Source organism: Haemorhous mexicanus, chromosome 12 (assembly GCF_027477595.1).
Source record: "Haemorhous mexicanus isolate bHaeMex1 chromosome 12, bHaeMex1.pri, whole genome shotgun sequence".
Taxonomy (NCBI): Eukaryota; Metazoa; Chordata; class Aves; order Passeriformes; family Fringillidae; genus Haemorhous; species Haemorhous mexicanus.
This window is the reverse complement of record NC_082352.1, coordinates 21,863,779-21,883,995: the sequence shown is the minus strand read 5'-3', so window position 1 is coordinate 21,883,995 and position 20,217 is coordinate 21,863,779. Positions and strand designations below refer to the sequence as shown.

The 20,217-nt window shown below is 62.0% G+C and overlaps 6 protein-coding genes across 11 annotated transcripts; 4 read left to right on the top strand and 2 right to left on the bottom strand.

Annotated features, from left to right (window-relative positions):
* The first annotated feature begins 2,079 nt into the window (after positions 1-2,079).
* TERF2 (telomeric repeat binding factor 2) lies at positions 2,080-7,717 on the top strand. 3 transcript variants are annotated; one of them, XM_059857594.1, is made up of 10 exons: positions 2,080-2,305; positions 2,396-2,491; positions 2,995-3,125; positions 3,322-3,408; positions 3,943-4,086; positions 4,264-4,715; positions 5,163-5,549; positions 6,017-6,102; positions 6,359-6,408; positions 6,821-7,717. In XM_059857594.1, the coding sequence occupies exons 1-10, from the start codon at positions 2,107-2,109 to the stop codon at positions 6,977-6,979; spliced, it is 1,791 nt and encodes a 596-aa protein (XP_059713577.1). In that variant the 5' UTR covers positions 2,080-2,106; the 3' UTR covers positions 6,980-7,717. The 3 variants fall into 3 exon arrangements, with proteins under 3 accessions (XP_059713577.1, XP_059713576.1, XP_059713578.1); XM_059857593.1 differs by having other exon boundaries at positions 3,940-4,086; XM_059857595.1 differs by having other exon boundaries at positions 2,081-2,305; positions 3,940-4,086; positions 5,319-5,549.
* NIP7 (nucleolar pre-rRNA processing protein NIP7) lies at positions 7,682-11,842 on the bottom strand. Of its 2 annotated transcripts, none has more exons than XM_059857605.1 (6): positions 11,697-11,841; positions 11,376-11,462; positions 11,162-11,300; positions 10,938-11,078; positions 10,726-10,861; positions 7,682-7,853 (listed from the first exon to the last, which is right to left on the bottom strand). In XM_059857605.1, exons 1-5 carry the CDS (start codon positions 11,750-11,752, stop codon positions 10,742-10,744), a joined length of 543 nt encoding a protein of 180 aa, XP_059713588.1. In that variant the 5' UTR covers positions 11,753-11,841; the 3' UTR covers positions 7,682-7,853; positions 10,726-10,741. The 2 variants fall into 2 exon arrangements, with proteins under 2 accessions (XP_059713588.1, XP_059713589.1); XM_059857606.1 differs by lacking the exon at positions 7,682-7,853 and adding an exon at positions 9,562-10,054 and having other exon boundaries at positions 11,697-11,842.
* On the top strand, positions 8,265-10,352 carry TMED6 (transmembrane p24 trafficking protein 6). The gene is made up of 4 exons (XM_059857602.1): positions 8,265-8,522; positions 9,231-9,357; positions 9,514-9,665; positions 9,834-10,352. Exons 1-4 carry the CDS (start codon positions 8,328-8,330, stop codon positions 10,056-10,058), a joined length of 699 nt encoding a protein of 232 aa, XP_059713585.1. The 5' UTR covers positions 8,265-8,327; the 3' UTR covers positions 10,059-10,352.
* A 21-nt stretch (positions 11,843-11,863) lies between the features above and the next one.
* On the top strand, positions 11,864-15,889 carry COG8 (component of oligomeric golgi complex 8). 3 transcript variants are annotated; one of them, XM_059857598.1, is made up of 6 exons: positions 11,864-12,183; positions 12,391-12,598; positions 12,717-13,535; positions 14,210-14,378; positions 14,523-14,721; positions 15,684-15,889. In XM_059857598.1, the coding sequence occupies exons 1-6, from the start codon at positions 11,870-11,872 to the stop codon at positions 15,811-15,813; spliced, it is 1,839 nt and encodes a 612-aa protein (XP_059713581.1). In that variant the 5' UTR covers positions 11,864-11,869; the 3' UTR covers positions 15,814-15,889. The 3 variants fall into 3 exon arrangements, with proteins under 3 accessions (XP_059713581.1, XP_059713582.1, XP_059713580.1); XM_059857599.1 differs by lacking the exon at positions 14,523-14,721 and having other exon boundaries at positions 15,656-15,889; XM_059857597.1 differs by lacking the exon at positions 15,684-15,889 and having other exon boundaries at positions 14,523-14,749.
* On the top strand, positions 14,841-15,721 carry PDF (peptide deformylase, mitochondrial). Its single transcript, XM_059857603.1, has 2 exons — positions 14,841-15,399; positions 15,582-15,721. The coding sequence occupies exons 1-2, from the start codon at positions 14,841-14,843 to the stop codon at positions 15,620-15,622; spliced, it is 600 nt and encodes a 199-aa protein (XP_059713586.1). The 3' UTR covers positions 15,623-15,721.
* Positions 15,890-16,362: 473 nt separating the features above from the next.
* Positions 16,363-20,098, bottom strand: VPS4A (vacuolar protein sorting 4 homolog A). Its single transcript, XM_059857601.1, has 11 exons — positions 19,966-20,098; positions 19,537-19,648; positions 19,312-19,459; positions 19,144-19,205; positions 18,771-18,890; positions 18,514-18,670; positions 17,710-17,858; positions 17,524-17,605; positions 17,230-17,449; positions 16,998-17,138; positions 16,363-16,733 (listed from the first exon to the last, which is right to left on the bottom strand). Exons 1-11 carry the CDS (start codon positions 19,984-19,986, stop codon positions 16,632-16,634), a joined length of 1,314 nt encoding a protein of 437 aa, XP_059713584.1. The 5' UTR covers positions 19,987-20,098; the 3' UTR covers positions 16,363-16,631.
* Between the last annotated feature and the right edge of the window lie 119 nt (positions 20,099-20,217).

Here is a 20,217-nt window from a genome sequence, read left to right as displayed (position 1 = left end):
ATGGAACTCCAAAGCTTTTCCTGAAAAACTGATGGTGACACCACAGGAGGACTCAGTGAAACTGGGTAGTGAGGCCACTGACATTCCTGGTCCTGCTTCCATCATCCCTGCCTCCTCTCTGTTTATTGGAGACGATTCAGGGAGCAAAGCAGTGGGTTCATTTTTGTATTTTCTCTGGAATTCACCGTTCCAGGCTTGTTTTCCAGCCCTGGGTGCTGTTAACACGCTGCTGGCTAAGACAGACCCTGAAGTGGTGCAGGAGGGAAGCCTGGATTGGGGTGCCAATGCTGTGCCCTCCCCAGCTCCAGAAACACGTCAGGAATTGTCACCTTCTCCAGCTCTGCTGGGGGATCACTGCTCTTGTGACATCTGTCATGTCACAACCCCATACAAACCCTGGAGAGACCTTGGGATCGCACGGGAAGCAGATCTGCCTGGTAGGATGGGAGAGGATCTCCTGAACATCCAAAGGGGTGACACCTTCACCAGAGGGCACTGGAGGAGGAGATGGCAGCCCAGAGGGACACGGGCAGGAGGCAGAAAGAGGAGCCATGGGGAGTTTTCCCAAGTGAAACCTGGCTTGGCCAAGGCAGGTGGCTCTCGAGTGGCTTTGTCCTGGTGTCTGAGAGGAGTCTTGCTTTGCTTTCCTTGGGAGACGACTCCAGGACTCTCCTTCCTGACCTTTATGCAAAAATGAATGAAATTACTCAAAATGCTAAAACTTGTGCAGGGCCAAGGGGATCTGCTGAAGTGGCTGGCACATCTGCTTGGAGCCGGATGGATCATTGAGCTCCCACAGGATTTTCTGGCCAGGAGAGCAAAGGCAGCCTCTGAAGGGCTGTGGCAGGACTGGTCTCAGCTGTCCCTGGGGCTGATCAGCTCCTGCCTGGATGGAGGGGACAGGGCTGAAATCCCGGGGTCCCACCCTGGCACCTCCTCCTGCCTCTTGTGACAGAGAAAGAGCAAAACCACTTTGTCCATGAGTATTTCAGGTGGAAAAGGGTTTGGCCCAGAGCATGGCCATGGGTCAGCTCCCTCAGCCCAGGAAGCAGCTGTGGGTATTGCATCCTTCTCGGCATTCCAAGCGTGTCCCGCTCCCACCCTGCTCCCCAGGGCAGTCCCCCGCCCCAGGTGACCCTTCTGCTTCACACAGATTATTTTTATCTTCCTTTGTTTGCCAATAAAAATCCCTCCCAGTTTTTCTGTTTTCCGTCTGACACACGGATTTTTCCCATGTGTGTTTCCTCCTCTCCTGGCCTGGGGCAGAGGGAAGGGAGGATCCCAGATCACCTCATGCCAGAGGAATTTTCACGTGCTTTTCCATCTCAGGTGGGAGAGCCTCCAGGACAGAGTCAGGAATGTCCCCTGGGCCGAGGAGACGCGTGTCCGAGCAGGACACCCCGGAGTGGCAGAGAACCAACCCGTGATCCCGAGGATCAGCTCCCAGTGCCTTCGCCTCCAGGCACCAGTTCTGCTTGGGAATTAGGAAGCGCGCTGGGAAGACAGGACTTCGAATTCATTACCCCAGGTCTGGGTGACTGTGGGAAAACCTCTCCCCCAACATCCTGCCCAGGGGACCTGGTTTGGTGTTCCAGGTGAGGGGGACCGGCAGGTGGCTGGAGCGCAGAGCACAGGAGAGCGGGGGTTGTCCGGAAGACCAAAAAAAGGCAAAAACCTGTGTGTGCACGGGCAGGGTAGCACTGCCAGCTCCGGGTGACACGAGTTTAACACACCTAGCTGTGCCTGCTCAGGTGACACACACGCTCAGGGGTCTCAGCACTTACAGGTGGCCGTTTCGCTGCTGTGGATCCCGTGGGACGGGCAGCGGGCGGACCCCGAGCCCGGAGGGACCGGCTGTGCCCCCGACTGCGCCGCTCCCGCTGCCCTTCCCGCCGGGGCCCGCCGTTCCCCTCCCGGCCGCCAGACGGCGACCAACGCTTACTGGCGGGTTTGGCGCGATGCACGCCGGGAGCTGTGGGCGCGGCGGAGTTGGCGCGATGCACGCCGGGGGCTGTAGGCGAGGAGCCCGCTAAATAAGGCCGGGCGCCGAGGGTTCCGTGGCGCTGCGTTGGTGTCGTCACTTCCGGTGCGCTGGGGCCTGGCGCGATGGCGACGCGGCGGCAGGCGCGGCGGGAACGGGACCCCGACCCCGACGGCGACCGCGAGCCCGACCGGGCCGGGATGACGGCGCTCCCTGAGAAGACCGTGAACCGCTGGGTCCTGCAGTTCTACTTCCACCGGGCCATAGAGGCCTACCGCTCCGGGCGCAACCGGGATTTCCGCCAGTTCCGCGACATCATGCAGGGTGCGCGGGGCTGGACCGGAGGCGGCGGGGCTGGGAGGGGTCGCGGCGCCCGGAGCGGGCCGCAGCTCTGACCAGCCGTTTGTCCCACAGCGCTGCTCGTGCGGCCGCTGGACAGGGAGCCGGACATGGCCCAGATGCTCCGCATCATGCAGCTGCTGTCGCGGGTCGAGGAGGGCGAGAACCTCGGTAGGCGCCCGGCCCCTCCTGCGGGCTCTGCGCAGCCCCGGTGCTGCTCTCAGCCCGCTCCTGCTCACCCCGTCCTGTGTCCGTGTCCCCACCGCTCCCGGAGCTGTGTCCCTGCACAGAGCCGGGCCCTGGGCTGGGGCGGTGCGGGTCCCCGCGGGTGAGGGGTGCCTCCTCCTGTCTGGGGGGCCGAGAGCAGCATCCAGGGCTGGCAAACCCACCGGCCTGGTGACTCTGCTTTGCCTCAGGGCTTCCAAAATGCTGCCCTGGCTCAGGGCTGGGCACCTGGGACTGCTTCCAGTGCTGCCTCCAGAGTTTCCCGTGGCTGCTGGGGGCAGGAATTGCAGCTCAGATGCTTGGCAGTGCCTCAGCCCAGGCAGCTGTTTGTGGGGTTTGTGGCACACCTGTGGGGTGGGTTGATGCCCCCTGTGCAGGTGAATAACCAGCTTTCTGCAGGGAAGGGCCGTGACCCTCCCCCCCAAATGTGTGGATGCCAATTCTTATAGATTGCACCTTCGACAAGGAGTCAGAGCTGACCCCCCTGGAGTCGGCCATGCTGGTCCTGGACTTCATCCGTGAGGAGTTTTCTGTTGCAGACAGGACGATGGAGGCTGTGCAGAAAATGGTGAAGGAAGCTGTAAGATCTTTTTTATTCTCAGTAAACATGTGCTGCAGCTTTTGCCTCGTGGGGGGGATGGTGGGAGCAGCCTCACATGTGGGGTTCCCTCATTGTCTCCGGGCTCGTACCTGCAGGGATGGGGGAGTTGTGAGTAGAAGCTGGCACCGAGCTGCTCCTGTGCCCTGCTTCAATCTGTCCTTGTTTTCCTCTGCAGGCTGTTGTTGTTTGTATCAGAAACAAGGAGTTTGAAAAAGCTTCTGATATTGTCAAGAAGCACATGGGGAAGGAGCCCAGGAACCAAGTGAGTCTGTGCTGGAATGAAGTGGGAGCTGCTGGTGTGTCCAGAGGAGTCTGATGTGTCCTAGGAGGTTTGGGGGGAGGAGGCCAAAATGGAAACAATCCTTCTGGAGTGCTGGTCCCTCAGAGCTGCATGTTTGGGTTGGCACCTTGGAGCCCCCTCTGTCACTCAGCTTTCCTCACACACCTTCACAGGCCTTCCAGGCATCACCATTTATCCCTTGATGAGCTTCCAGCTCACCTTCCCAGCAGGTTCTGGGAGCAGCAGGAGTCCCCATTCCTGTTCTTGCAGGCACTAGGGAGCTTGGGCACTGCAGGCAAGGAGAATTCCTGAAATAAGGTGGTTCTGCTGCTCCTTGGTTGCTGTCCTGCTCCTCTGGCCTTTTCCCAGCCTCATCTTGGTGTTGCCTGGTTGTGCCTGGAGAATGCCCAGCAGGAAAGGCCCAGTCCTTGCCCACATCCTCTATGTGGCTGTCGCTGATTCCCCTGTCCCTGCCCAGAGGGTTCTCTCCTGATCCTCTGCATCCTTCTCCAGAAGAAGAGGAATGAGTGGCTGGCTGTGATCCGGGAGAAGAATCCCTCTCATCCAAAGGTCAAAAACTTCTCCTATGAGGAGTTCCAGCAGAGCATCTTTGAGTTCCTCAAGGGCTACATGGACGACTCGGAGCCGGCGCTGCTGACGGTGCGTGCCTGCCTCAGGAGCAGGGGGAACCTGCAGCTCTCTAAATCCAGCCCCTTCCTAAGGGGTTCATATGGTCAGACAAGCTGTTCCATCCATGGAACGCCTTTGGGAGGGGATCAAATGGAATGGGAGCACAAGGATCATGTCTGTAATGTGCTGTGCTTTTTCTGTTTTCAGTTACTGAAAAAGACTTTGGACTCGGAGCACGCCAGCAAAGCAAAATCCTCACTGGGGACTGCTGAGTTTGCAGATGGGCTGAAGGACCAGGCAGCAGCTCCAGAGGCCTCAGCAAGGGCAAAGGGCTCAACCAGCTCTGCAGAGGTCTCGGCAAGGGTAGAGGGCCCAGCCAGAGCTCCAGCGCCTGCCAGAGCAACAGAAGACCTGGAGGGAGCTGCCAGCCCTGCAAAAAGGCCAGCTGGTCCCACAGCAGCTCCAGAGATGATGGAAGAAGCTGGTGGCTCTGCAGCAGCTGTGGAACCTATGGAAGTAGTCACTGACCCAGCAGCAACACCTGAACATTTAACAGCAGCCTATGATATCATGAAGGGCACTCCAGAGCCCATGGAAGTAGCTAAAGAACCAGCAGCAGCCCCAGAACCCCCCAGGGTGTCTGCCAGGGAATCACCAAGGTGGGCACAGGAGTCTGGCTCTAGATTGTGGATGCAGTTGGCCTCAAGTTCTCTTCCAAGGGGTAATCGCCTGTGTCCAGGCAGCTCCTAATTCCCCAAATGCCTGCCCAGGCCAGCCTAGAGGTGGATCCTGGGAAGGGTGCTGAGGTGGTTTGGTTCAGTTGCTGGCATGAAGTGCTGCAGTGACCAGGGATGGGGCAGTGGCTGCTCTCGTGGAGCAGCACTGGGAATGGCAGGAGGCAGTGGAGCAGGAAGGTGTGCTCTCCACACCTGGGGCGCTGTGCTGTGTGGGACAGAGTGCTGGAGGGTTGGGAGTGCCCTCTTCCATGGATTTGCACTGTAGGGCCAGGAGTTGGGGATGTCAGTGGAGGGCAAGGCTGCATTTTGGGGCAGCAGAGCTCCCTTGGTGGCTTCCCTACAACCCTCCTGGTTGTGTTTATTTTATAGGCAGCCCCCTGGAGCTGTAACCTCGTGTGGGATTTCTGTTCTGAGAGAAGCTTTCAAGATCCTGTCGGACTCCGGGGACTCGGACGCCCTTTTCACCAAACTGGACCAAACAGACTTGCCTTCCCCCAAGCAACTGTCTCCTTCTGTATCCCACAGAACCAAGAGATGCAGAGAAGTGGAGAATCAAGCTTCTGAGACCTCAGAGACTCCTGAAATACCCCATAACATCAAAAACTTGTTCAGCATAAGCAATCTGATCGTGGAGTTGGACGGCTCGTCCAGCAAGTCGAGCGAGTGCCCCGACTCTTCCCAGGAGCACGTGGTCTCTTCTGCTTCCAAACCTGCTCCAAAACTGCCTGATGAGCCCTTGTCTGCCCAGAGTGAGAAGTATGAAGCCCCTCTCGTGTGGTATTGTCTGCTCTGCCCCCAGACTTGTCTTGCTGGTGTTGGTAGCCTGAGCACCAAACCCTTGCCCTGTGTCCCAAGATGAGTGTTGATCTTGCCTGCCAGCCCGTGTGGAACTGGGCACAGCAAACCCTCTCTTGCCCATATGTTTGGCTTTAAAATTAATTATGGGTTAATGAAGAGGAAAAAATGATCAGGTCCTGCTGCCAGTGAGGTGCTGCAGCTGGTCCTGGCAGGTGATTCCAGTACAAGGAACACCTGTTTTTCCACATTTCTCCCAGCTTCAGCATCACTGGCCAGAGTCTGTAGGAGCATCCTTCTCTTGCTTCCCACCTCCTAAGAAATACAGTGTCCAGAGGCTGGCTCTGCTTGCTTGGTGGCCCTGCACCTGCTCCCCAAAACACCTTCTCCTGAGCCAGTAGCCAAAGTAAACCCTCACCTGATTTCAGGTCCTTCCAAGGAAGGTGGAACAGCTCCTGTGGCACAGAGGAGAAGGACAGCTGGAGTGATGAGGATGAGCTCTTTGCAAATGCAGGTATGAGAATCCCCCTGGCAGGGATTACCTGTGCTAATCTTGGCAGGGGGTCACTCACAGGGGTCTTGCTGCTGCCTGGTTGACTGAATTTTGAAACCAGAAATCCAGTGGGAAGGCAGGGATAAAGGAATTGGGGTGCCTTGCTGTCACAGGATGCTCTGACTGCACAGCTCAGTAGTTAAGCCCAAGGCAGGCTCTCCTGGAGGTCTGTACCTCCCAAATTATGGGAAATGTAATTCTCTCCCTTGTTTTCCAGCATCACTTGAGAAAAACAAAGTCTCCACCCACTCCAGCTCCAAGAAACAGGTATGTGGAGCCTTAGGTGCTTCCAGCAGGCCCTGCAGAGGGGCAGTGTCCCTACAGTCTCCATGATAAAAGAGGCTGGAGCTGTGCCTGTCCTGCCTGCAGGGCACTGGCAATGTGCCTCAGGTCCCTTTGGTTTAAAGCAAGGTTTGTCAAATTCCCCTCATGCTGGAGAGGTTGTTGTTCAGCTGAGGGACACACAGCTATTACCCAGGAACAGGTCCCACGTTGGTGCCATCAGGACCTCTCCTCCTGGCCTGTAGGAAGGCAGCTGCTGCACCACATCTGCAGTGCTGGGGTGTTGTGTGCAGCTGCCAGGACCTGTCTGCCTTCCCTGCTGCTCCTGGCACGGGTGAGGAGGGAAGGAACTGGCAGCAGGCTCTCTGCCACGCAGCTGCTTCCTTGCTCTTTCTAGAAATGGACCATGGAGGAGAGCGAGTGGATCAAGGAAGGGGTGAAGAAGTATGGAGAAGGAAGGTGGAAAACCATCTGCCTGAAGTTCCCCTTCAGGAACCGCACGTCTGTGATGATCAAGGATCGCTGGCGGACCATGAAGAAACTGGGAATGCTCTGAAGTTGGGAGCCACGGGACTTTCTTTTTGGTTTTTGGACCTCAGTTTGTTTTTTGGAAGCTGGACCAGAGTGCAGTGTGTGCCAGTGTAGGAACCCCCACTGCCACCAGAACCATGACAGAGAGGAACCCAGGAGCCTTGTGCTCCAGCTGGATCTGCAGAGATCAGTGTGCTGCACATGGCAGGGGCTGTGCAGCCTCTCAGCATGAATCTAGATTGAGACTTCCTTGTCCACCTGACCACTGCAGCCTCTGGAATCAATCCCAGCTGTCTGCTCTGCTCAGGTGTGAGCAGAGGATGATCTCTTGGGTGACTATTTTTTTTGTTTGTTGTCTGGTCACTGAATCACTTGTCTCATCTGTTTGCCATCACTTCCTTGTGGAACAGGCAGCACTGAGTCCCAGCACTTCTGTGGGGAAGAGATCCAGGGAAGAGGATCTACTTGGTTTTTTTTCTTTTCCCCCCATTAATGGGGACTAATGTGTGAGGAGAAATTACTCCCTTCCAGCTCTGACGCTTTAAAAAGCTAAAATTACTTTGTGTTTCAGTACTTGGAACTGTTTGTTGCTTCCATGCTAAAATTTTTAGTTTTGTCTGACTTCGGTCATGTTTTCTTTGGACTTTTCCTGGTAATACCCTTGCTGTGTGTGAGCTCCAAGGGTGCCACATGTTCCTGCCTTCAAGTGCCACAGCTGGAACAGTCATTTGTAAAATAAAGCTCCTTTTTTGTTTAATAGCAAGAGTTGTGAAAGTGTGAATTTCTGCCTCGTGGGTGGAAATGCAGCAGAGGGGCACAGAATGTGGGGCTCTCCCTTCCCCTCTGGGAGTGCTGGGTGGGGAGCAGCACTGTCCTCGAGGTGTGACATGCTGGTGTACCTGGGAAAGAGGAGGAGTTCCTGGGTAAGGTAGGGGTGATACAGGGGCACTTTCTAAATTTAGTTTCTAAGTTTCTCTTGGCTGCTGTTCAGCAAAAGCCAGGGCTGGGAGAAGTCTTGTCTAGGAACAGCTGCTTCCCCCTCTGTCCTTCAGCTGCAGGTGCTGCACTGAGAGTCCCTTGTTCCCTGGCTGTGGCCATGCATTTTCCTCCCCTCCTGTAAATCCCTTCCCTGGAGAGCAGGAGCACCAGGTCAGAGATGTGGGCCAGTTGGTGGTGCCCCACTGGCAGGAGCTGTGTCCTGTTCCTGCCTTCTCCAGGGCAGGCTCTTGCCCTGGCAGCGCAGGTGTCCGAGCTGCAGCTGGCACAGGATCACCTTGAGCCACGGCTGCTGTGCTGTGGTTAATGATTACCCCGTGCCTCACACTGCCCTGCCTTGCTGGGGAGCCAGTGCTGCAGCCCAGGGGAGCAGGAGGATGCTGCTGCTGCTGCTCCTGGCTCTGCTGGGCCCCGCTGGCTGCCCCAGGACCGAGCCCCTGAGTGGCTCCAGCCAGGAGCCGCTGTTCCGCGGTGCCGACCGCTACGACTTCGCCATCGTCATCCCCGCCAGCACCGTGGAGTGCTTCTGGCAGTTCTCACACCAGGGAGGCAACTTCTTCTTCAGCTACGAGGTGAGTGCTGGGGACGTGTCCTGGGACATTGCTTCCACAGCCAGGGAAAGGCTGGGCTGGATCCACCCCTGCTGGTCCTGTGGCACATGGCATCTCAGGGACTGTGCCTTTCTTAAGGCATGATCGTGGAATTGTTTGGTTTGGAGGGATCCTAAAGCTCATTTCCTTCCATCCCTTGCTATGGGCAGGGATACCTACCACTATCCCAGGTCGCTCCAAGCCCTGTCCAAGCTGAGGGTTGACAATTGCAGGGATGGGGCAGCAACAGCTGCTCTGGGCACCCTGTGCCAGAGCCTCCCCACTCTCAAAGGGAAGCATATCTTCCTACTATAACTAACCTTATCCCTATCCATCATCAATCCCATGCATTTCTTAAACTACCTGGTTTAAGCCCAAGAAGTGCTGCTGGGAGCTCCAGCACTGTTGGAAGCTCTGCCCTTCCCTGCCTGGCCAGAGGCTGTGGCACAGCTGAAGGTCCTGGCACAGTGTGTCCCTAAGCTGTCCCCTTCCCACAGGGAAACTCCAGCCCTTTCATCTCCTGTTTACACTGGGCAGCTGAAGGAGAGCCAGGGCATAGCTGTGCCTGGCACTGGCAGCTTTCCCCCGGCTCTGTGCAGCCCCACAGGAACACATCCTCAGGGCATGGCACAGTTCCATCTCCACACAACAGTGACCCACAAACTCCGCTCGGGTGTTCCCTGCCTCCAGGTCCAGCGGGCGACGGGGATTGGCAACAGCAGGAGCATCCTGGTCACAGCGAGTGACCCCAATGGCTTCCAGCTCGGAGTGTCCCAGGACGTGCGAGGACAGATCAACTTCCTCACCAAGGACACAGGTGAGCCCCAGCCCCTGCAGCAGCTCTGAGCCCACCCAGCCAGGGCTTCCCAGAGTGCAGATTGCTCCTGCGGGGGCAGGATGAGGGCTGAGCACTCGGGATGTGTCTGCCTGTCTCCCTTCCACCCAGGGACCAACAAATCCCTTCCCTCTGCAGGTTTCTACCAGCTCTGCCTGGACAACCAGCAAAACCACTTCGGCTTGATGCAGGTGTATCTCAACTTTGGTGTGTACTACGACGACTTCAACATGGAGCACAAGCAGCCAGCAGAGAAGAAGGAGCTGAACGACACCCTGGAGGCAATTGGGGTGAGGGTCAGGGAGGCCACAGGGTGCCCCAGCAGAGCAGGGATGGGCACGTCCTGCCCAGGACACTGAACAGGTCCTTTGCTCAGGCTGAGCTGCAGCTGAGTGCAGCACTGAATGCAGCACAGAGCCCCAGGTGCAGCTCTGAGCACAGCTCTGCCTCTCCTGCAGGTGAGCATCCGGAAGCTGCAGATCCACACCTTCCACATGTGGCGCTTCTACAACTTTGCCCGGATGAGGAAAGGGGCTGACTCCTTCCTCCTGGAGTCCAACTACAACTACGTCAACTGGTGGTCGATGGCCCAGAGCTGTGTCATTGTCCTCTCCGGCGTGCTGCAGCTCTGCTTCCTCAAGCGCCTCTTTCATGCACAAACCTCGGGCAGTCAGAGGTGCTAGAACAGGGCAGGGACCCCCCTGCAGAGCCAGCTCACCTGGCTGTCACTCTGTCCCACCACAGAGTAGGAGCAGAGGCTGGATTCTGCTTCCAGGAGGAGGCTGGAGAGTTCCCCCTGCTCCTCCCTCAGCTCTAGCCCGGGCATTACCCCGAGAAAAGTCAAAGGCCACACTGTCACCTGAGTTCTGTGTGCTCTGTGGGTGTGTCACACCCCTACCCCTTGTCAGTGTCTTAATGGGCCTTTTCTACCAGACTCCCAATAAAGGAGCCCCCGGCAGAGTCTGGGGAGCAACTGCTGCCTGCTGCTGCCATCCAGCCTCTGTGAGACTAAAAGGTGCTGGTCCCTCCCTCCCCTGAAGCTCATCCTCACTCTGAGGCTCCCCCCAATCTCATCAGTCCCCCCAAAACACACCCCAGTGTGTCACATTCCCCACAGGAGGAGCGAGGACTGATTCCCCCCGGACCTCCACACCAGACAACAGGCACTGAAAAAAGGATCAGGCTTTATGTGACAGGGCTGGGGCCAGGGCCTGTCCTCCCGCGCTGGCAGCAGCCCCCTGAGGGCTCTGGGGCTCTGTGCTGGCAGCTCCCCACACTTCCCTCCCACTCTGGGTGGGCTTCCCACACCCACGGTGCAGGACAAAGTCCGTGCCAGCCCAGAACACTCACAGAGCACGAGGGTCCCTCATGTCAGCGTGTCCTCGTTCCGCACGTACTCCCCAACATCAGCTTGGTGGAACACCACGATGGCCAGGGGGTCGACCTTGCGGCACTCCTGCGTGGACTTGGCAGCCACCCCGAAGCCCTGGGGGTGAAGGGGAGGTGAGGGAAGGTCGCCCATCCTGTATCCCCCTGCAGCCCCGGCAGGGCCCAGTGCTCACCAGCGGGACGTCGGCCATGGAGTACACCACCACACCCTGGTACTGCGCCGTGCTCTCCGTGATGCGGCCCAGCCCCGACTTCAGCACGTGGTTCCCATAGAGGAAGGACTGCTCGGAGCCCGGCTTCACCCACACCTTGTACTGCGGGAGAGAGAGCTGTGAGGGGCCGTGGGGCTGCCGGGGGCCGCTCGGGGCTGTGGGGGCCGCTCGGGGCCGGGACCCACCTTGGCGTAGGGCGCGAGGAAGTCCAGGGCTGTGACGCTGAGCCGGAACTTCTGGGACTTGGTGAACTTCCCGAAGCAGGTGCCCGGGGCCACCAGGCTCTCCCGGGGCACGCTGGCCGCCAGCTTCAGCAGCTTCTCACTGCGGGAGCGGGCAGTGCTGAGCTCGGCCGGGCCGCACCGGGGCCGGCCCGCTCCTGCCCCGCCCGGCGCTCACCTCAAGTAGTACACGCGGTCCCGGTGCAGGCGGAAGCAGTAGGTGCCATCGGGCCGGTCCACCAGCAGCTGGATGTTCTCCCCGATGCTGCAGGGACAGACCTGTGAGCCCGGCCCGGCCCGGCCCGGCCCCTCCTGCCGCGGGACCGCCGAGGCCCGGCGCTCCCGGTCCCCGGTGCCACCGCCCCCTCGGTCCCCTTGGTCTCCCCGTTCCCCGGATCCAGCCGGCCCGGCCCTCCCCGTGCCCGTCCCTTCTCTATGCCCGGTCCCGCCCGATTCCCGGTGCCCATCCCTCCCGGTCCCCCCGGTCCCGGCCCCTCACTATTTCCCGAGCTTCTCGAACACCGCCCGCGTCTCCGCCTCCGTAAGCGGCCGCATCTTCCGCGCCGCGCACGCGGGGGCGCCGGGACCGGAAGTGAGCGGACCGGAACCGGCGGTAGCGGAAGTGACGGACCCGGAACCGGCGGTAGCGGAGGTGACGCGGCGGCCGCGGCGATGGCGGCGGCGGCGGAGGAGGCGCGGCTGCTGGCCTGGCTGCGCGGCCCGGCGGCTCCCGGCGGCCCCGAGCTCGCCGCTTATGTGTCGGAGCTGGCGGCGCTGGGGCTGGCGGAGCTGGGCCGGGAGCCGGCGCGGTTGGCGGCGGAGCGGGCGCGGGTCGGGGCCGAGACGCGCCGCCTCGCCTTCGAGCACTACCGAGCCTTCATCCGCTCCGCCGAGTGCACCGGCCGCGCCGGCCGCGGCTTCGGCGGCATCGAGAGCCGCCTCGGCAGCCTGCTGGAGCGGCTGCCCGCGCTGCAGGACGCCTGCCGGTGCGGGACGGGCACCGGGCACGGGGAGCGGCGGGCAAGGCGCGGGTGGGAACGGGGCAGGAAGGCCCGGGGATGGGCTGGGCTGGGGAGCGAGAGGTGGGGAGCCCACTGAGGGTCGGGCCGGCTGGGAGCGGCCGCTGCGGGTGGGAAGGTGCGCGGACCCACCCGCTGCAGGTAGGGCTCTGCTGATGCCCTCCCGGCCCGCAGGACCTTCATGCGCGATGCCGAAGCCATTGCCTGCAGCCGGCGCATGAACAGCCTGACCCTGAACCGGCACACGGAGATCCTGGAGATCCTGGAGATCCCGCAGCTCATGGACACCTGCGTCCGGAACGGCTACTACGAGGAGGCGCTGGAGCTCACGGCCTACGTGCGCAGGCTGGAGAGGAAGCACAGCAGCATCCCCGTTATCCAGGTGAGCCCGACGCTGTCTTTGCCCCATGGCTGAATACCCGTGTTGTCCCACCCTGTGATCCAGGTGACCCCCACGCTGCCCCGTGCCTGTACCTGACTGAAGGCTCTCTGCTCCCCAGGGCATCGTGGAGGAGGTGCGCCAGTCAGCCCAGCTGATGCTGAACCAGCTGATCCAGCAGCTGCGCACCAACATCCCGCTGCCCGCCTGCCTGCGCGTCATCGGCTTCTTGCGCCGCATGGACGTGCTCACCGAGGCCGAGCTGCGCGTCAAGTTCCTGCAGGCGCGGGATGCCTGGCTGCGCTCCACGCAGGCCTCCATCCCCGAGCACGACCCCTACGTGCACATCACCAAGACCATCGAGGCCTGCCGCGTGCACCTGTTCGACATCGTCACCCAGTACCGCGCCATCTTCTCGGACGAGGAGCCGCTGGTGCCGGCCGAGGCGGCGGCGCCGGGCGAGGGGGCCATCTTCCACAGCTGGGTGCTGCAGAAGGTCTCCGAGTTCCTGCGGACGCTGCGGCGCGACCTGGAGCGCGGCGTGGGCGGCCGGCTGGACTCGCTGCTGGGGCAGTGCATGTACTTCGGGCTGTCCTTCAGCAGGGTGGGCGTGGATTTCCGCGGGCAGCTGGCCCCCCTCTTCCAGCGCGTGGCCGCCGACACCTTCAGCAAGGCGGTGGAGGAGGCGGTGGAGAAATTCCGGGAGGAGATGAATTCCTACACGCTGATCTCGGCTCCAGCCGTGCTGGGGGGCGGTGCAGGAGTGCCAGTGCCCACAGCCCAGCCTGGGACGCTGCAGCCCCCCATGGTGCTCCTGGACTTCCCACCCCTTGCCTGCTTCCTCAACGGGCTCCTCGTTGCCTTCAATGATCTGCGGCTCTGCTGCCCCATCGCCCTGGCACAGGACGTCACCGCCTGCCTGGACAGTGCCCTTGGTGAGGTGAGTCCAGGGATGGAGCTGGGACTTGTCCTGGGAGATCATGGGCCGGGTTTGTTTTGAGTGGGTTGGGAAAGCCTCTGAGATCATCCAGTCCAAGCACTCCCCCTGCACTGCCAAGGCCGTCCCTAGCCCATGTCCACAAGTGCCACATCCACACAGCTGTTAAAGCTCCCCAGGGATGGAGATTACACCACTTCCCTGTGCCAGGGCTGGACAGCTCTTTCCCTGAAGAAATTTTCCTGATAGCCAGCTTAAACTTCCTGTGGCATAACTTGAGGCTATTTCTTTCTGTCCTGTCCCTTGTTCTTTGGGAGCAGAGCCCAGCTCCACCCTGGCTGCAACCCCCGTCAGGGAGTAGTGGAGGGTGAGAAGGTCCCTCTCAAGCCTCCCTTTCTCCACAGTAAGCCCCCCGCAGCTGCTCCATGTGCTTCAGCTCCTTCTCCAGCTCCATTCCCTTCCCTGGACACACTCCAGCTCCACAATGTGTATCTTGGGGTGTCCCAGAACTGACTCCAGCATTCTAAGTGTGGCATCACCAATGCCCAGCACAGAAACATGGGCACTGCCCTGGGCCTGTGGCCACGCTGCTGCTGGTACAAGCCAAGTGCCACTGGCCTCCTTACCCACCTGGGCACGTGGCTGTCATCAGGTGACCCATCTGCCTCTCTCCCCAGGTGACCAAAACCATCCTGGCCTTCCACCGTGCTGAGGAGGCAGCTTTCAGTGGGCGGGAGCAGGAGCTCTTTACCCAGTTTTGCACAGCCTTCCTGGAGGACCTGCTGCCCTACCTGAACCGCTGCCTCCAGGTGCTTTTCCCTCCAGCACAGATTGCACAGGCACTGGGTGAGATCTCGGGCTTTGGTTTTCGTTGTAGGGGGAGTTCACCCGTGGCTTCCACCTGGCACTGAGTGGGCTCTGTCCTGCTCTTGCCCCCTCCGTGGGGTCTCGTTGCCTGCAGAGCCCCTGACCCCTCTCTCCATCCCCAAGGTGTCCCCCCCACGCAGCTGCAGCGTTTCGGCCGCCTGGGCCGCATCGACGTGGCGGCTCTCAGGGAGCCACTGGCTTTCCTCCTTCCGCCAGCACCGGGCGAGGAGGAGCCGTCCCCGGAGACCGCCCCGGACCCGGAGGGAGAACACGCGGCGGTTCCCACCGAGCCCGCGGAGAGCCCCTCCGGGGAGGCTGCGCTGCCGGGCGCCCCGGTGACCACGGGGTAGCGCGGCTGCGGCCCGCCCGTGTCCCCGCCGAGCGGCCCGGGGCCACCAGGGGGCGCTGCGGCGGCGCGGGTGCGCGCGCACGCGGTGCGCCATGGCGGCGGCGGCGGGACGGGCCCTGCCGGGACGGGCCCTGCCGGGACGGGCCCTGCCGGGGTCCCCGCTGCTCCCGGCCCGCGCCTGCGGAGACGCGGCGGGCTGGGACCGGCGGGAACGCTCCTACTGGCGGGCGCTGCGGCGCCGGGTGCTGGGCCCGCCCGTGCCGCCGTTCGCCGCCCCGGTGCAGGTGGGAGCCCCGGTGCTGCGGGGCGCCGCCGCCGCCGTGTCCCCGGAGCAGCTGGGCGGCCCCGAGCTGCGGCGGCTGGCGGCGGCGCTGGCGGCCGGGCTGCGGGACCGGCCGTGCCTGGGGCTGAGCGCTCCGCAGCTCGGGGTGCCGCTGAAGGTCTTCGCCGCGGAGCTGCCGCCCGCCCGCTGCGCCCGGTACCCGCCGGCACTGCGCCAAGCGCACCGCATCGAGCCCTTTCCGCTCCGCGTCCTCGTCAACCCCGCGATCCGCGTCCTCGACACCCGCCTCGTCACCGGCCCCGAGGGCTGCGCCAGCATCCACGGCTTCTCCGCCTACGTCCCGCGGCACTGGGCCGTCCATGTCTCCGGTACGGACCGACCTGCCCTGTCCCGGGTGGGACCCCGCACCTGCCCCCCCCTCACACGGGCCCCTTCTCTTACACGGGTCCCCTGCTCTCACACGGGTGCCTTAATGCTCTGATGGGTTCCCTGTTCTCTCACAAATCTCGCAGGTCCCCCACTCTCACACAGTCACCCTATTCTCTCACAGCTCCTCCCACTCTCATACGGGTCCCCCCTTTTCCCCCCTAATCACCCCCCAACCCACCGCTACCCCGGGCGCAGGCGTGGATGAGCTGGGGATGCCGGTGAGCTGGGAGGCGTCGGGCTGGGCCGCCCGGATCATCCAGCACGAGATGGACCACCTGGATGGGATCCTCTACATTGACCGCATGGACCCCCGCACCTTCACCAACGTGGGCTGGAGGGAGCTGCTGGACTGAGCCTGGGCAAAGAACCAGCGCAGCTCTGGGGGCTCCCACTCAGCTTTATTGCAGCCAATACAGACCTGTGGCCTCAGCGTGGCTCCAGCCCTTCCTGCCCACGAATGGGCACAGAGAGACAGCCGGGGTCCTGCCTGCACTGCCCTGGGAATTCCTTGTGGGTCTAGGAACAGCCTGCTGCTAAGGCTGTGCAGGGGAGGGGCAAAGGGGCTCGTTTGGGCTCACGGTCACAGTGTGGGCAGCAGTGGGGCACAGCACAGGGGGCACTGGGATGGGGCTGGGGGGCAGCAAGGCTGAGGGGAGCCCGGGGACTGCACAGCAGGACACGGGGTGTGGGCAGGTGGGTGCCATCACCTGTGGCTGCTCCATCCAAGTAGCCCCCTGTAGGCACAAATCCCTGTCTGGGATGGCTGGAGTGCGAGGAACCCCCACCCCCTTCGGACAGGCAGAGGCCTTGGCTCTGGGTCATTGCATTTTGGGGGACAGGAGGTGGGGCTGGGCTGAGCCCCCTGGTGTGGGCAGAGCCTTGGGGAGTGGCTGGGCACCGGCTGAAGCACTCAGATTGTTTTTATTTTCATATAAACGAGACAGAACCCAAAGCAGCATTAAGTTAAAAAAAAGAGCAGGAAGAAGAGTGGAGTGCAGCCAGGGAAGGCCCCAGCTGCCCAGGCCATGCTCAGACCCACCCCCTGTAGTGTGACCCCCGGGCCGTGTCCCCGCAGTGCAGTGGGGCAGGAGTGAGCAAACACCAGTCGGTTTGGCACCGGGGAGGGGGACACAGCGGGGCCTGCAGCAACCCCACAGCCCCCATGCTCCCCTCAACCTTCCTGCCCAAAGTCCTCCGTGAATTTCTTCACTTTGAGGAGATCCTCGGCATTGACGGTGGGGCGGGTGGTGGCCAGCGAGCGCAGCATGTCTGACTGCAACACAGGTGGGTGGGCACATGGCTCAGACCAGGCAAGGGCAAGGGACAGGGACCCACATGGCAGTGAGGCACCTTTGCAGCACTGACCACAGATGGGAGCTGCCTGGCAGACCCAAGGCCTTTTCCTGTCACCCAGCCCTCCTCTGGGGGGCTAGACTGGGGGTTTGTGTCCACCCCAGGAGCCACAGCCCTGCCTGGCCCTCAGCCTGAAGGACGAGCAGGGAAGTGGCCAGGCCAAAGCCACAGAGGGGAGACTTACCATGCAGACAACAGGCTCCATCAGCTTGTCACTGGCTACCTCCATCCAGGTCATCTCAGCGGCCCCAGGGTCCCCGGGCGAGCACGGCGTCAGGAGATCATCCACGATAGCGCCAGGGGTGGTGCGGGAGGGGCCACGGACCTGCGCAGAGCCAGCGGCACGTGGCACAGAGCTCGGGGTGGGGGGACCACAGCCACAGTGCCCACCCCTCCCCAGGACCACCCTCACTCACCTTCTTGAAGTGTGTGGCCGATTGCACCTTGCGCACGGGCTGCATCAGGGCGTCCCTCACGATGATGCTGATGTCGGCCCCCGAGTAGCCGTCGGTCTTGCGGGCCAGCTCCTGGATGTTGGCGTCCGTCAGGGAGTGCGGGGTGTTCCCCAGGTGCAGCCGGAACATCTGCGCCCGCGCCGCCTCCTCGGGCAAGGGGATGTAGATCCTCTTCTCGAACCTGGGGGCACAAGGGGTGAGCCCCAATTCCAGCCCTGCAGGGGGCTGCCACAGGGCGCTGCCTGTGGGGCTCACCTTCTCCTGATGGCCGAGTCCAGCACCCAGGGGATGTTGGTGGCACCCAGCACCAGGATCCCGTCACTGCTGTTCCCCACACCTGCAGGCAGACAGCTCAGAACAATCTCCAGGGATTCTCTGAGTCCCCAGGTCCTGCCTGCCTTGTCATGCTCCCACCCATCCCTGGCACGGGCCCCCACCCACCTTGCATCTGCACCAGGAACTCGGTCTTGATGCGCCGGGCCGCCTCACTCTCGTTCTCGTTGCGGGAGCCACACAGCGAGTCCACCTCATCGATGAAGATGATGGAGGGTTTGTGCTGCCTCGCCAGCTCAAACAGGTTCTTCACCAGCCTGGGAACAAAGCAGGGGATGGGGTCCCTTCTCAGAGACCCTCCTCAGCAGCACCAGGGCAGCCCCGTGTTCCTCCCATCCTGAGAACCCCACGCTGGCAGCCAGGGAAGTGCCAGACCAGGGGCTGTGCAGCCCTTCAAGGGACTGTGCTCTCCCCTGGGACCCTCCTGGGGATTAAAGTAAGTCTAATTATAGGGTATCAGAAATTAATAATGCAGAGTTAAGTTTAATTATGATTTGCACACAGCTTGGCAGGGTGGGCTCTCCTCAAAGCTCACTGTAAGTGAGCTGTAAATGAATTCTGAGCATGGACAGATGGGAAACTTTCAGCTAAGAGCTGCAACTCTGGAGGGCCCCAAAGCTGCCCCAAGATGGAGCATGACAGCAGTTAATTAAGACAAGGAGAATCCAGTTAAGTATTAGAGTAAGACCCCAGCTTAAAGTTGCTGTTGGACTGAGAGGTCTGAAAAGATGAGGGGGCAGAGGCTGTGAGGGAAGAGGCCCAGGGACTGCTTTGCTCAGACTCCCTCTCTGAAGGCACCAGCTCCCAATTCTTTAACAGCCCCATTACTGGGGTTCCCCGATGCTGGTAGTCCCTGCCCAACCCTGGCTGGCCAGGAGCCAAGCTGTGGCCATGTCCCTGCTGCCAACTTACTTCTCACTCTCCCCCAGCCACTTCGACGTCAGGTCAGAGGATGACACAGAGAAGAAGGTGGAGTTGTTGGCCTCGGTGGCCACGGCCTTGGCCAGGTAGGACTTGCCGGTGCCAGGCGGCCCAAAGAGCAGGATCCCGCGCCAGGGCGTGCGCTTCCCTGTGGCAGAGACCGGGCTCAGGCCTGCCCAGCCCTGTGCTGGGATCACCCACGGAGGGGTCACCTCCTGCACAGCCCCTTCCCACCACCACGGCCTCACCTGTGAACAGGTGTGGGAACTTGATGGGCAGGATCACGGCCTCCTTCAGGGCTTCCTTGGCTCCCTCCAGCCCGGCCACGTCGCTCCACCGCACGTTGGGCTTCTCCATCATGATGGCACCTGTGAGGGTGTGACTCTGCTGACATGGCCCCACAGAGATGGGCACAGAGAGCGGTGAGAGCCAGAGTCCCTACCCACACCCCCAATCCTGCCTTCCCTCAGCACAGCAGCTGTTTGGAGCGAGCAGTCCACAGGAACGCACCCCTGGGCCCCAGTCCCACAGCCTGTCCCCCTACCCACAGCCACCCCTGACAGGGCTGTCAGTGAATCCCTCCTAACCCCAGAGGGTCGAGCCCATCACAGCCTCTCTTACCCATCAGCTGCTCCTGCAACTTCTTCTTCTCAGGGTTCTCGCCCTCGCTGTCACTGTCACTCCTGGGGACAGGGGATAGGGCTCAGGAGCGGGAATGGCACTGGTGTGGCAAGGGGGGTCCTGCCAGCTCCGCGGCCAGACAGGGGATCCCTCGCCCCCCCCACGCACCCCTTGTTGTCATTCTGTGCTTCTCTGACAGGCCTCTTGCCGTGCCGGTCCTTGCCCCGCAGGTACTCCTTCAGCTTCTCTGCCCGGTCCAGGTACTGCACGCACTTGGCTCGGATGCTCTCCTTGGCCTTGTCGCTGTGAGCCTCATCTGCAGGGACCCGCAGGCGTCACCCGGAGCCCCCCGAGCGCCGGAGCCCCCTGCGCCCCCCGGCCGCCCTCTCTCACATTTGATGGCGTGCAGGAAGTACTCCACGGCGTGCTGGTACAGCCGCAGCGCCTCCTCGTAGTTCTTGGCCCTGTCCTCCTCGGTGGCTTTGGTGACCAGGTCGATGGCTTTCTGCGCGGGGGGAGCGCCGTGAGCACCGGGGCCCGGCGGGTCCCTCCCCGCCGCCAGGGGCCGGGCCGGGCCCGCTCGCACCGCGGCTCTTCCGCCGCGCCCACCTCCCTCCCCACCGCGCCGGCACCGGGGCTCAGCAGGGCTGGGACGACCTCAGCGGGGCCCTGCACCGGGGCCGGGTGAGGCCTTTCCCCGGCCGGCACGGCGCCGGGCCCCGGTGAGGCCTGTCCGCTGGGCCGAGCGGAGGCCCGCAGGAAGGGGGAGCGGGGTCGGCGCGGCCGGAGCCCCAACCCGGTCCCGGTGCCCGCGGTCGGTACCTGCAGGGTGGACGTTGTCATCGCATCGCCCGGTGCGGCCGCTCCGGCGGCCCCGGGACGGCGGCGGCGGCGGCGGCAGCAACTGCGGCTGCGCCCGGCCGCGCGCCCCCTGCCGGCGCCGCCGCAACCCGCGCCGAGCAGCGCCCGGTGCGCGCTGTGCGCCCCGCCCACTGGAGGGGCGTGGTCTGATGAGGCCTCACCCAAAACTATTTATGTATTTAAATGGGCGTGGTCTCGTATGGGCACGCCTAT

Bases quoted from the DNA above. Each gene is read 5' to 3' on its own strand.
- PDF (XM_059857603.1), top strand. From the start codon at position 14,841: ATGGCGGCGGCGGCGGGACGGGCCCTGCCGGGACGGGCCCTGCCGGGA. The intron at 15,400-15,581 runs GTACGGACCGAC...ATTCTCTCACAG, and splicing joins CTGGGCCGTCCATGTCTCCG to CTCCTCCCACTCTCATACGG.
- NIP7 (XM_059857606.1), bottom strand. From the start codon at position 11,752: ATGCGGCCGCTTACGGAGGCGGAGACGCGGGCGGTGTTCGAGAAGCTC. The intron at 11,463-11,696 runs GTGAGGGGCCGG...CTGTCCCTGCAG, and splicing joins TTCGAGAAGCTCGGGAAATA to CATCGGGGAGAACATCCAGC. The intron at 11,301-11,375 runs GTGAGCGCCGGG...CCGCTCCCGCAG, and splicing joins GACCGCGTGTACTACTTGAG to TGAGAAGCTGCTGAAGCTGG.
- VPS4A (XM_059857601.1), bottom strand. From the start codon at position 19,986: ATGACAACGTCCACCCTGCAG. The intron at 19,460-19,536 runs GTGAGAGAGGGC...GGGTCCCTGCAG, and splicing joins CTTCCTGCACGCCATCAAAT to ATGAGGCTCACAGCGACAAG. The intron at 17,139-17,229 runs GTGAGTGAGGGT...GGCTCTGCGCAG, and splicing joins CGGCCACACACTTCAAGAAG to GTCCGTGGCCCCTCCCGCAC.
- TMED6 (XM_059857602.1), top strand. From the start codon at position 8,328: ATGCTGCTGCTGCTGCTCCTGGCTCTGCTGGGCCCCGCTGGCTGCCCC. The intron at 8,523-9,230 runs GTGAGTGCTGGG...CCCTGCCTCCAG, and splicing joins ACTTCTTCTTCAGCTACGAG to GTCCAGCGGGCGACGGGGAT. The intron at 9,666-9,833 runs GTGAGGGTCAGG...CCTCTCCTGCAG, and splicing joins ACACCCTGGAGGCAATTGGG to GTGAGCATCCGGAAGCTGCA.
- COG8 (XM_059857598.1), top strand. From the start codon at position 11,870: ATGGCGGCGGCGGCGGAGGAGGCGCGGCTGCTGGCCTGGCTGCGCGGC. The intron at 12,599-12,716 runs GTGAGCCCGACG...TCTGCTCCCCAG, and splicing joins GCAGCATCCCCGTTATCCAG to GGCATCGTGGAGGAGGTGCG. The intron at 13,536-14,209 runs GTGAGTCCAGGG...CTCTCTCCCCAG, and splicing joins TGGACAGTGCCCTTGGTGAG to GTGACCAAAACCATCCTGGC.
- TERF2 (XM_059857593.1), top strand. From the start codon at position 2,107: ATGGCGACGCGGCGGCAGGCGCGGCGGGAACGGGACCCCGACCCCGAC. The intron at 3,409-3,939 runs GTGAGTCTGTGC...ATCCTTCTCCAG, and splicing joins GGAAGGAGCCCAGGAACCAA to AAGAAGAGGAATGAGTGGCT. The intron at 4,716-5,162 runs GTGGGCACAGGA...TTTATTTTATAG, and splicing joins TCTGCCAGGGAATCACCAAG to GCAGCCCCCTGGAGCTGTAA.